Below are 13,293 nucleotides of genomic sequence, written 5' to 3'. Positions count from 1 at the left end.
CATCAGTGGGCTTTTTCAAAATGTGTCAGAAATTTTTTATAAGGATTTTAAAGCAGCTTTATAGCTAGGATGGCTTTCAGTCAAAGTAATCAAAGGGATCTTTTAATATACAACCAACAGCTGAGTTTTTTCTTGTATCCCACTTTTCTACTGCCTATGATCCTTTGGGTGGCTCAGGAGGCAGAGGAAAGAGGTGATGACGAAAGAGATGATGCTGGAGTTGTTGAAAAAATAAAAACACTTCTCACAAGGTCTAGAGTTGCTCTTTTTGGTAGCAGAAGAAGTATTTCTGCATCTCCTCTGTAACTTGTGTTTGTCGAATTGACAGTTGAGTCCCATTCACAGAGCAGAATAATTATAATCTGCATTACTGTAAGTGATTGTCTGAAGACATACATGAGATAAAATTTGCAGGGAAAAATAGCCTTTTATTAGAACAACTGATACAGCTGGAAAAACCAGACAGGCTCAGAGTTGCACATGCTTTTTGCCTTACTTACTGCTCTCCGTCTCTTGAAGACTGACTCCAGGCTGGAAGACCAGTCATTGCTCAAGTGCATTTTGGGAATACTAATTTGGGAACCTAATTAGGCTCTCCCTGATAGTGTGTAACTTTTATAAATGAACAGCATTATCATAATCCAGTCCATATTAGGACTCGGACATAGGATATTGTAGGTAATTTATCTTATTTGAAAGGAATTTAACTGCTCTGGTAAAGCTGCATTTTAGAGACAGATGCATTCAGGTAAACAGCAGAGGGTCCTAAAGGCTGCAGGACACTTTTGGTTGCTGAGAACTGACTTCTGGGTTAGAGAGATGACTGCTTCATTGAAGCAGTGTCAGTGTTTCCACCCATTTTACTTCTGTTTTGTTGTCATTCAGGTATTCACTGTTTATTTCTGTTGGAAAACAAGTAGCTGAGCAAGTAGGTTAAGTGAAGTTGACAGTTCATGATCTACAATAGAATACATTAGCAATATTTTGATATTGCTACTGAATCATAGTTACACTTTTATAAGCCGTTTACCTCACACTCTGGGTAATTGTTAAAATAAACAAAACAGGAGGCTAAAAAAGGAAGCACGGAAAGAATCTGAATCAAAAAAAACCAGCAACAAAAACCCCCTTGTTTTGCAGTATGCCTTGCTGGGGCCCTTTTTGATATATCTAAATCAAAATAGTAAACAGCTCAACATATTTAAGGTATAATGGAAAGGGAAACCGTGCACATGGTTGGCAAGCCCTTGTTTTTGCAGACGAGACAGGTTTCCTCATTTGCAGAATCATATTCGCTGTGAACAAAGGCTTCCTGATTGTTGTATGAACTTAACTAGAAAGCTGTCCTGCAGCTAAAGAGATATCAAATATTAATATTTGTGCTCGTGTAGCCAAAGGTGTGTGTATTGAATAGGTCTCGAGTCTGGATATAGCTACAGCCTCTTCTAAAAGCCAAATACAATTTTAAAATCACAGTGGTATATCAGTGCAATGTGTTTTATCAATAACCGATGCTAGGTAAAATCAGATATAACCTCTAGTCTGATATAAAAGATAAAGCCAGACAAAGCAGAGAAAATTGTATTTACCAAGGAATGAAATATCTTCTTACTTTTCTATTTTATTTTTTTTTTTAAATTCAGAGTAGGAGGCAGCAGGAGGTTTTGTGTGTTAAAAACTTATACATACATGGGCATAGATCATTCCCTCTGTATTTTAAATACAGGGCATCACAGGGTGTCCTGAGCTGTTGTTTAATGAATGAGTTAAAAGAAAGTTGTGGTTTGTGTCACAGTACAGGTAGATGCTGTGGTGCAAGCCTTGCAGAGTGTAATGCATCAGAACAGTTTCTTCTTTCAGTTTGGATAAATAATGGCCATAGAAGTGCCTGGAGAACATTAAGCAGTGTCTTTTCTTCCCATAATTACACACAAGTTCCCCAGTGAGTCTGACGTGACCTGACTTGTAATAACTGGGCCTTATGCTTGGCTTCCTTCTCTCAAAATAAAGCTGCAACAGTGGGACACGTGTTGACCTTTTATCTTTCGGAAGACAGAGGAACTGGAGGGGAGTTCACTGCTTGTCAGGAGGTCCTTCCTCCACCTTCCCAGTCAAAAAAGTGCTCAAGCAGCAATATGTAAATATTGGGAGCTCACCTGGTGATCTCTTCATTTACCTTTTGGCTTTTATGCACACTAGCCATTAAGGTTTGAAGTTTTGATGATCCCCCATAAGCTCTGTCTTTTTGAAACGAGATTGTCGCTCTTCCTGTAGTGTAACCATGGAAACAGACAGGGAACCCTTAAAGAAAGTGATCGAACATGCTGTGCTAATTAATCCTACCCTTCAGTTTTCTTTCCGTTGAAGGATGTGGTTAAATAAATTTTGCATGAGTAAGCATATTTGGATGTGCAAAAGGGTCTAAAATATGTAGCAAATTTTCTTGCAGACAGATATCTGAAAAAAAAAAGCCTAATAACTGTTGTCTGTTTGCATCTGGAGCATCAAAACAAAAAATGCAGTATCTTGTTAGTGTTTCACATCTATATTTTGATACCATTCTTTTTAAACTGTAAATATATCTGAAAGATGAGGTCATTTTTTCCTGCCTTAAGTGTGGTGAGAGACATTTGCATTAATTTTGAGTCTTCAAGTGAAAGTGTTCATAATTGCAAATGCCTTCTTTATGCAGAGCGTTATTCAGAAAAAGCAAATTTTGCTCCTCCCTGGGAGAAAGCAGCTCCTCCAAGACGTTAGCCTAATTCAGGTCCTTTCAGTTGTGCACAGGGGGAGTGATTGACCGAACCGGAACTGCGCCAAATTCTCCTCTGCCAAATTTTAGCCTTTGTGAGTATTTCCTTCAGTTGTTCACTCCTGCTTTCCATTTGGCCATTTAGTTTCCAAAGTAGTGTTTGTGCCCAACTAGGAAACCAGCTGGCCACAACTTAAAACATATGGCCTGTGCCCATAAACCTCTTAAACCCAGTGATGCTGTCTGATGCCAATGTATGGCCTCAGCTTGCTCTTACAAATTAACGTTTTGTTTGTAACTTTATCCATTCCAGTAATGATCCTTTTATAACTGCGAAACCAGATGTAGCAGCTAACCTCAAGTGAGGCTTTCGTGGTGTTTTAGAAGCGAAGAGCAGATTAAAGAAAAAACATTTAGTTGTCCAACAGGCTGGGATTAGCCCAAAAGGACCATCCTTTGAAAACCACATATATTTTATTTAACCTGGAACAGATTAGAGGTGGCAGAGATCTATAAGCAGTGAGCTGAGGATACAGGATGGGTGGCAGTCCCAGCAGGATGGGAGGACTGGTTCCATGCTGAACGGTTGCACAAGAGGAAGAAGGGTGTGCTTGGGCTGACTGTGGCATTTGCAGAGCTCCATCCTGGCCAGTAAAGTGACAGAAACTGGCAGGCAAGTGTGGATATTGTATTATTTGCAGTATGATTTCTGGTATGGCAAGTTGGGTACTCACTCCTCCCTACATGGGAGATTTCTTGAGTGTGTGAATCAAAGACTGTGTGTCGTGGAGACTTGAGTTCATTTTTCACCTCACAAGCTCTACAGTTTTTTGACAGATTTCCCCAAATCACATGATGTTGCTGGCTTCTTAAAAATGCCTTTTCCCTGCCTGCCTATGCCTTTTCTCCTATCAAAGCTAGCTAGAAGATTAGAGAGGAAATCGTTTGCAACCAAATTCAGTCTTCCTCAGGCAAGGAGGCTCAGGCAGGCAAAAAAGCATCCAGGCTTCTCAATCCTTTCATGATTTTTATTTAGCTTAATAATAGTAGGTTCGTATCCACAAATTCAGGGACTACTGTTTCAGTTTAGTCATGTGGGATATAGGTGCTCAGAAACTCAGACTTGTTAATGTTTCTCTGGGCTAGGGATAAGAACTGTTCACCAGTTAGAGCATTTGGTGGTTTCTGATCTCATTATTATTAATCTGGAGGTGGAGGCACTGCAGAGTGTGTGATGTGGCCTCTCCTCTGGCCTCTTTGGGGCTGTACCTGGCAATCCCTGAGTTGTCTGTGTGAGCCAAGTTTTTTGTCAAGCTGGTGGCCAGGTGCACAAATGTAAAAGAGATGGATGCCTGAAAACTAAAAAAAAAGAAAGGTTATTCGTATCTGAAATGTAATTTTTTTTAGAAGAAATCCTGGTATACAAGTTAAATTATTCCCTTACACTGGTTTAATTGCTATAATCAGCTGATAATGCAATCTACTGGCAAGATTTGCCATCATTGCTATGGAGATATATTCACTGAGATTAACTGTTCTTAAATAGCTTCTCCAGTATATTAATGATAAAGGTGCAAAGGACTCTCATCTGCACTCTTATGTGAATTCTTGTGTTGCATATTGCTTTCTGAGTGTATGACTTTGCTTTTTGGTTTCTGTAATGTGTAAGACATGACCTTCTGTTTTAGTAATTTCATTTGTTTTGTGAAAGGGAAATAAGTAGTTCTTTGTTTAGGAAGACACAAAAACCCCCAGTAGTGCATGCTCCCGATTTCCATTACTTGTGCATGTCCTGTGTTCCCAGTGAGGGAGCGAATGGTCTCAAGGCAGTAACTAGCAGCAGATTATTTGGAAAAGGTGTTTGCAGGCCCGTGATGGGAACAGTCACCATAGCCCTGAAAATATTTTTCCATTTCCTGGAGGAGAGAGGCTTCTGTAGGAGAACTATTAGTAAAGTATGCTCTCTACTGCTGTTTTTAGCACATGAGGGTCTCTCCTAAATTCTTTCCAGTTTTACATGAGATAGATTGTGATTGTGTAGTAATGTGAATTATTTTAAATGACTGACAAGTTTAAAAGACAATTATTGTAAATAGTATATCTTTAGTAGGCCACAGATTTCATCGGAATTATTTCTGCTTCTGAGATTGGTGCATAATGTATATACATTTGTTGAGAGAGAAGAATTTTGCACATACCATTTTCTAATGTATTACTGCAATATTAATATTTATTTAAATGGTAGTGTGTCACTGTGTCTACTGCTTTCAGATATAAACTTGAAGAGGTAGGCTGGGGTTTGCAGTGTAAATTGTGGAGTTTCCTTATGCTTCCCTAAAAAAACAAATCTCATCTGTGGCACTATTTGTCTGGGAGTTTCCTTTTCATTTCCATTTTCTAAATAACATTGAAAAGAAAGACTGTCGATGGCTGAGGATGAGCAGTTAATGGAAATGAAAATTTTTGTTTATTTGTCTTTCATTTAGGTATACCACAATGTATCTTTGTATCTCTCCTGGGTCTGTGGTTGTCACTATGAAAAGCATATTTTATCATTCCTTTGTAATATTCACAGCTCTGTTTGGCCAGCTACTAAATGATAGCTTCTACCATGTTTTTTCATTAATTTATTCCAATACTAGAAGAAAAAAATGCTTTCAACATGCTGTCATGTAATGTGATGTGTGCTCATACATCCTTTTAGGATCGTAACTATGGAGCAGACTGCTGCTTTGTTTTGTTTGCATTTATTTATTTATATTTACCCCACAGGTCTTGCAAGAGCTAAATCAGTTCCCAGCCATACATATTCCAATGAAGTGGTAACCCTATGGTACAGGCCTCCAGATGTCCTTCTGGGATCAACAGAATATTCCACCTGCCTTGACATGTGGTAAGTACAGAAACATTACACAAGACACTATGTAGGTGCTTTAGCTCTGATTTGGTTTTTTTTTTTTTTTTGACACATAAATATGTAGTGAGATTAGTGGTACAGGTTGAAAAACTTGTGTGTAGTAATCTCTGTGGTTCACTCACACCGGTTGGCAGCTGGTACCTGCTGTTGATACACCACTGGGAGAGCCATTGGCGCTTTGCAAGAGACTGAATTGTTGCTTGACTTTTGTAGTATTAATGTGGTACTTTGATATGACACTTGTTTGGCAGAAGATAGACTTCACCCTGTCCAGTTGAAGCAAGGACAAAACCAGGATTCTCTGGATGTGAGGATACAGCCTCACTTCTTTATCTACTGTGCTTGTTAGCAGGAAATCAGCATGTGACACATCATGGTGTGTCACATCACAAAACGAAAATTTTTCTTTCAAACCTATGGATTTTATTTAGACCTGCAGGTTTGAAAACGCAGTTTGATGTGTACAATGTATAGCAGCTTGTTCCTTTTCAATAACATCATTTAGTCCTGTGTTGAAAAAAGGTGTTTGGCTTTCTGTTAGAAACCAAGGTGGAGGTTCTTCATTTTGTAGGTTTGTCTTCAAGGTGTAGGTTTTGAGGTCACAGGATCTCTGTACAAATTTTGTAATTAGTAAGAGCTTCAACTGTGTTAGTAGCAGCAATGCATGTTGATTCAAGAAACAGAAACATGGAAAAAAGATATTTTTCCTTACAAAGAAAGTCTCATGCTCTGGAACATGTTAATTTTTTTTAATGTGTATTTGACTTTTAAATCTATACAACTCATTTCATTTGAGGAAAAAAATATACTGAGCGAGTTTCAGAAAAATATAATGATTTTTTTGTAGTTTGCTGAAATATCTTTAATGCAGGCAACCTAAATTTAGAATTAATGATTATGTTAAAATCTAGAGGTAACTGTAAGGTAAGGTTAAAAGGACCTTATGTTTTCATACCGTAGGTGAATAATATTTGTCAAGGTAATCTTGCAGCATAGTACTGAAACTGATGACCTAGCAGGAATATCTTTTTGCTGAGGAAAGGAAATAGGCATGACTAGGTAGTGTTTAGTCCTCTAGCTGAGATCAGAGAATGTGGGATGAAAAGCTACATTTTCCTGAAAATCTCATCTAGTTTTTCCCCGTAGTGCTGTCAAGTCTTGACTCCTGGGGGCAGGAGTTAGAAGCTGTAGGATTGTTTCATTTGAAGGGGTTGCAGAGTATAAGTACTAGAATATCTAATATTGAAGAGAGTGTTTAATATAACTGGGCCTCTGGCTGCTGTAGTGCCTTGACCTGTAACAGTAATTGAACCAAGAGGCGGGAAAAGGGTGGGTGAACAAACGTCTCCAAATGTGGACGTTGTGATACTGCAACTGCACCAGAGAGACAAAGGCAGCATCTTCTGTATCAGCTGTCCGCTTTTCTTCAAACCATTCTCCACCTTACAGATCTAAAATAATTTCGCCCTGCATCTCAGCTTCTCATCTATCCTAAAAATGTCCTGTTTTCCCAAAGATTGGGTTCAACCTGGTGTCTTCACAAACTCTATGCAATCTCTACATCCCATCTGCTCCTGACGTTTTGCAGTCACATCTTTTCCCAGATACACCTCTGACACTCTCAGCAAGAAGCTCGACTTGCTTGGGGTGAGGCAGGACAACCGCATCAGAACGTGGAGATAGCTGGGGCACATAAATAGTTTTTTCTGCTCATTTTATAGTTCAATCTATATGTGTTCAATTCTTGAGAGTCCCACATCTCTGTGTACGTGTGTACATACATGTCTCAATTTGGGAAGTACAAAGAGAATGAGAGAATATATGGAAACCACTACAGAAAATTTTAAATGCTTTAATAGAGCAGACTTCTCAAGAAATCCTCTAAAATGCTTTTTTAGTCAAAAGAGACAGTGGATTTTTTTTTTTTTTAACATTTACCAATTAAAAAAATATTGCACTTTGAAATTAAGGGGTTTTTTGTTTTGTTTTTTTTTTAAACTGAACAAAGGATTTTAAAACATTTTTGATTCTCATGGAAACTTTTTCCACAAAGAAGAATGATTCACCCAAAAGTTTAATAACTCCTAAAAACAGGTCTTTTAACGTTCCTCCCAATAATTATTTTAGTAAAAGAGCTGTTAAAAAGTATAGTCAAACTATGTGGTGTCACTGTGGTAGAGATCAAATTAAGCCATGCAACTAATGGAAGCATTTTAGATCTATTATAACTGCAGACTGAGCGTTCCCTTCATAATCATATGTTTATGTTCAAATTACATGAACAGCAGGGAAGATAAGGAAGGACTCAAAATGCCACTTAAGCAATCCAGGTCATGTTTTTGTCAGGACTTTCATAATGATGCAAGAGTATTGAGAAAGAAGACAATAATTACATCTTCAGTGATAACATAAATGCTGTCCTCTTATACAGAGCATTTTGTATAGGTCTAAAAAAGATCCACTTGCTCAGGGATAGAGGTGGTGAGTTTTGTTTCAAATGAAAAATGATGTCATACTGCTCTTATGCTGGATTTCTAGCACTTACAAATTTTTGCTGCCCTGTACAAACTGGAGAACTATGAAAAGCTTAGAAAAAAGCCCTACTAATAGTTTCTTTCACATGGCAGGAATTTATGTAGAGGCTCAGCTACTGCCACATCAGAATTCAGATTAGAGCAAATATATATTGTATGTGACAGAAGAGCTTTCGGTTTTTACTTCTCCGCTTTGCTGGGTTGTCTGAGACAGTGCTTCCAGTTTGATTATGAGAGGTGTAGTTGCATTTTAAGGTCACTTATGCTTATTTGGCACATCTAACAGTGAGCTCTGCTGGAGCACAGGCAAGCTTGGGGCTTTGTTTATACAAGGGTTGTACATTGCTGGGCCATAATTACATTAAAACCATTTAGTGACTTCCCAGATTGGGAGGAAGGGAGATGTGGAGAAGCTCACCTACCATCAGATTCCAAAGTAATTTGGTAATTTGTTATCAAAAGTGTGTTTGTAGCATTAGCATTTTTATGCAATTACTGGCATTATGTCCTTATGGCAGATAGTGTGTGCTCTCATGTGTCCTTATTGATGATCTACATGATGACAAAACTAGGCAGCCACTTCACTAAATATTTAAATAATGTTGCGGTAGAAAGCACAGCTGTTTCCTCCATTAAAAAAAAAAAAGACACAGGGCCTTTGCTATAGCCATGATAAATGACATTTCATGGTGGTTCCCAAGGAGCAGAAAGTGGGGCTCCTACTGAGTAGAAGACCAGCTGCGTGAAAAAAAAAAGAGTCCAAATATTAACCACTGGACAGTGGCTGGGAAGCAGGTGGCAGAGGCTGCAGGCTATTTTTACACTTCATTTGCCGGTGTAGGGCATTAGAATAGTAACTAAAAGCTAATGATCCACATGGAATGTAACATTCTCCTGTATTCTTTTTTAAATAGCTACTGGCAATAAAATAATATTAATGAAGACGTACATGCGTTAGTGGTGTCAGGCTGGTGATGGAAATCAGGGCAGTGGGCTTTGTGATTTACTGCTTGACAGCATTTGTTACAGCAGCATTGTGTGAATGTATTATACTGCCCACGACTGCATCAAAGAGTTGTGATAACCTTTGATACACTTTTTTTTTTTTTTCCTCTTGATGAGGACTTACTGGTAGCTGGGAAAATGGCTTTGCATTGCCTCTGGTGTAACTTGTCCTAATCCTTGAATTTTACAGTCCTTTGAAAGTCAATGCAAGGAAAATAAGCTTCAATGCGTAAAGGGTTTATGTATTACTAAAACCCATATATAAGTAATACAGAAACATAGGGAAAAAATCCCCAAATGAACCTATTCTATTTGTTCCTTACAGGAAGAATATAGTATTAGTAAATGAAGCAATTTAAACAGGTTATTAAATCCTTTTTGATTCTGGTAACGCATGTACTGCTACATCTGGGTTGCTTACATCAAGAAGTCACTAGGGATATTTTATTTTGAAGTGCAGCTGGCTTTAAACTGTGTTTGCTAACAGCTGGCGATTTTTTGCATATCCTGTTATTTTGCTTTTAAAAAATACACTGCTAGTCACAGTTCAGGAAACCTAAGCAGTTATGGGCCATGATATATTTTAAATTCACTTTTATTAACTAACATAATCTATGTTTAGTGCTGCAGAAGAAATCACTTAAAGCTAGGCCAGTCAAATGTTATGAAATTGCGTATTAAATCACTGTTATTTAACTTTGTAACATCTGGATTGATATACATGATTTCAAATCTGATCTTAATTTAGGGAAAGCTCTTCATATGGAGTTTTTCTATCCTATTATTAGGAAAAAAAGTGATATTATTCAGGAACACACCAGTTTCTACACATAGCTTGCTCTGAGTGGAGATTTGAGTGCTTACTGTAATTCCATGCATGCTTTCATGAATATTTGACCAATGAAGACCTATGACAGTAATTAAGATATTTATTAAATAAAAATGGATCTTGTCTTAGACACAGGTGCACCAAATTATGTTTTTACACAGGGGACATTACAAAGGCATATTTATCTTGTATCTCCTGTAAACAGTTTGCAGTGAGAGAAATCCGAGAACAGGAGTCCCGGTACACCCTGAAGAAATACTGCTTGAGGCCTGAGAGAGAAAACAGCGTAGGGTAAATTAGTTCTTTTGCCCTTGATGTTCTTTATGATTATGACTTCCACTCCAAAGAAATGCTAATCTGTAGGATTAGGATATTAAATTGAGGATATTGCAATAACTGTCAAGGTATTGTTAATTAAACTTCTCTCATCGTCAGTGAGTTCTTCAAAAGTTTTATAAGCTGCATTAGCTTTTGACTGGAAAATTCTCAGAGGGTCAAATTCATAGAAACAATATGTGTGAGGAAACCATCTTGGTCTGTAGTTACTGGAAGGGCATTTCAGTTCCTGTCTACAAACTACTTTTATCCATTTGGAACATCAGATTTACTATCACTTTTCCACTGCTAGAAATGTGTTTCATGTGTGTCAGGAAAGTACCTTACAAAGTATCTAGATCCAGAAAAGAAAACTGGGAAGAACATGTTCAACAGGAAAATATCTCATGGCAAAATGTTGCTCAAGTTTGAAGATTATTTTCTTGAACTGTTTTGGCATTCTGCTTTTACAGAATGACTGAATCTAGTAGAAAAATTCTTGCAAAAAGAGATCATGTACATTTTAATCCTTCATGAATACAGTATTCATTAATATAGTGTACTGGGTCTGGCTGAGCCGGAATTGGTTTTCCCCTATAGCAGCCCTCATGGTGCTGTGTTTTATGTTGGGAGCTGGCAGGGTGTTGATAGCACACTGGTGTTGTGGCTACTGCTGAGTAGTGCTTACACAGCACCAAGGCTCTTTCCGACATTTCCCCCCCCAGTGCGACGGGGTGGACAAGATCTTGGGAGGGGACACAACCAGGACAGCTGACCCGAACTGACCAAAGGGATATTCCATACCATATGACGTCTGCTCAGTATAAAGCTGGGAAAAAGGAGGAAGGGGGTGGGATCACCCTTGGTCCTCCAAGGCAACCACTATGCGTATTGGAGCCCGGCTTCCTGAGAAGGCCCGACATCGCCTGTTAATGGGAAGTAGAGAATAAATCTGTTTTCTTTTTTGTGCTTCTGCGCGCGGACCTTTACTTCGCTTTGCTTATATTAAAACTGCTTTTGTTTTACCCACAAGGGTTGTTTTGGGGTTTTTTTCCTATCTTATTTTCTTTCCCCTCTTTGCCCTGTTGAGGAAAAAAAAGGGGAAGGGGGGGGAAGTGATAGAGCGACTTGGTGGGTACCTGGTATTTAGCCAAGGTCAAACCACCACATATAGAAACTGAGCATTGCTACAGAGGGTTGGATTCCAAAACAGATTTCTGAAGCTTTTATGTCTAGATAGTTCAGCAGCACAGACAAGAACATGAGCACTCTATTCACTTGTAATTACAATTGCTTCAAGACTGACTGTAAAGAAATACTTTGAACTATCATACTTTCAAGTAAATTATTTTTCATTCATTGCATCTGCTTTCTGCAGAAATTTTAATGTTGTTCTTTGTCATCATGGAAGGGAAATTTTGCCTCACTCATTACTTCTTGTGTGAGAACTGTAATCTGTTTGTCTTATTGTCCCTATTCTTTGATCAGACTGTATCTCCCATCATACATTACTTTTCACATATCAAAGTGGAGTGGTCATGAAAGACAAATTCTAACTGAGTTCAGCATCTGCGAGTATTCTGGCAGTGTGCCACTGTAGAATTAAATCAGACTTTGGTCAAATAAGGAGACAAAAGTCCCTTGCTTTTCATTCCATTCCCCCTAAATTTGTTTTCATAGTTCTGTTCATAAGCAGGATCATATAGAAATGTGACTTTTTTTTAATAAACCAGACAAGATAAAAATCTCTGTACCCTTCCAACATGTTGTATATTACTAGTGGATTTTATGGAAGAGGATCCAGTATTACCTCTTGGTGACAAATCCATAAAAAAACAAGTAGTTGGGTTTTGAGGGGGCGTGCGTGTATTTTGTTGGGGTTTTTTAAATTCTGATATATTTAACAGTACAAACTGCTTGTAGTTTGGGAAGCTTGAATGAAAACTCTACATTTCCTCTGAGTTTCAGAAATCTCACCAGGAAGATTACTGGAAGCAATTACTCGGTTTTCATAAAATGCCTTCCCCCTCTGAGGACAAGTCCTGCACACTGAGAACAGGCTTCATAACCAGATAGAAACCTTATGTGAAGACCTAGCATAGGTCTTCACTGTGAAGAACATGCTTAATGTTATCACCTGCACTGAGCCTCCTAGAAAGCAGTTCTGTTCAGGGCAGGAAGTTCAACAATTTAAAACATATATAGTAAGCATATAGGTTTCTATGATCTTGATTTAAGTATAAACTAAAACTTGGTTTGGAAACAATTCCTCATTTCAGAGTGTGTCTGTAGTCTCTTTTATGGCTCCATCAAGAAAAAATCACAATATTAACTGAAGGAAACAATCCTAATAATCTTTTATAGATTATGCCTCACCAAATCTTTTATATGTTTTTTTTACAGTATTCAAGTACAGATAGGCTGGAGATTCTTCTTGTTGCAGTATGGATCTTTGTTACATAGAAACAAGAATGTGAATTCTTAAACCAAAAATATAAAACCAACCCACCAATAAGCAAGTTAATTTTAAGGGAATACCCTCTTGAATTATAAAAGCTTTGCAGAAAAAAAATGCAGTTTCCTGAGGCATCCAACTTCATTTTTACAAGCTCATTTACTATGTCAATTCAAATGCAAGAGTAACTCATTTAGCTGTGCTATTAACTCTTACTCCGTGTAAGGCTGTATGGTGACATCCAGAGTCCCAGGAAATTACACGGGACAACAGAAGAGCAATATTAGATGGTATGCCACATATGGTCTCATCAATACATCAATAGGTTTAGTCACGCTTTTTGTCAACAGAGAGTAAGCCACCCATTTCAACATTAAATGGCTGTCACTTTTACTTTGCAAGGTTATCCTATGCTGTTCTATTGGAAAGATCTCTAAACGAAGTCGCAGCATTTGGCTTATTCCTATAAAGTCCTATAAAGAGAGT

General features: G+C 38.0%; 1 protein-coding gene across 6 annotated transcripts in view; it reads left to right on the top strand.

The window, feature by feature from the left end:
• The window catches only part of CDK14 (cyclin dependent kinase 14), a 321,807-nt gene that overhangs the window by 178,150 nt on the left and 130,364 nt on the right, over positions 1–13,293 (top strand). For all 6 annotated transcript variants that reach the window (XM_074864790.1, XM_074864767.1, XM_074864787.1 and 3 more), the window contains one exon: positions 5,525–5,645. In XM_074864790.1, the coding sequence (XP_074720891.1) occupies positions 5,525–5,645 (121 nt within the window). The remainder of the gene's footprint in view (positions 1–5,524; positions 5,646–13,293) is intronic.

Source organism: Strix uralensis, chromosome 1, assembly GCF_047716275.1.
Source record: "Strix uralensis isolate ZFMK-TIS-50842 chromosome 1, bStrUra1, whole genome shotgun sequence".
Taxonomy (NCBI): Eukaryota; Metazoa; Chordata; class Aves; order Strigiformes; family Strigidae; genus Strix; species Strix uralensis.
This window is presented reverse-complemented; position numbering and strand designations above follow the sequence as displayed.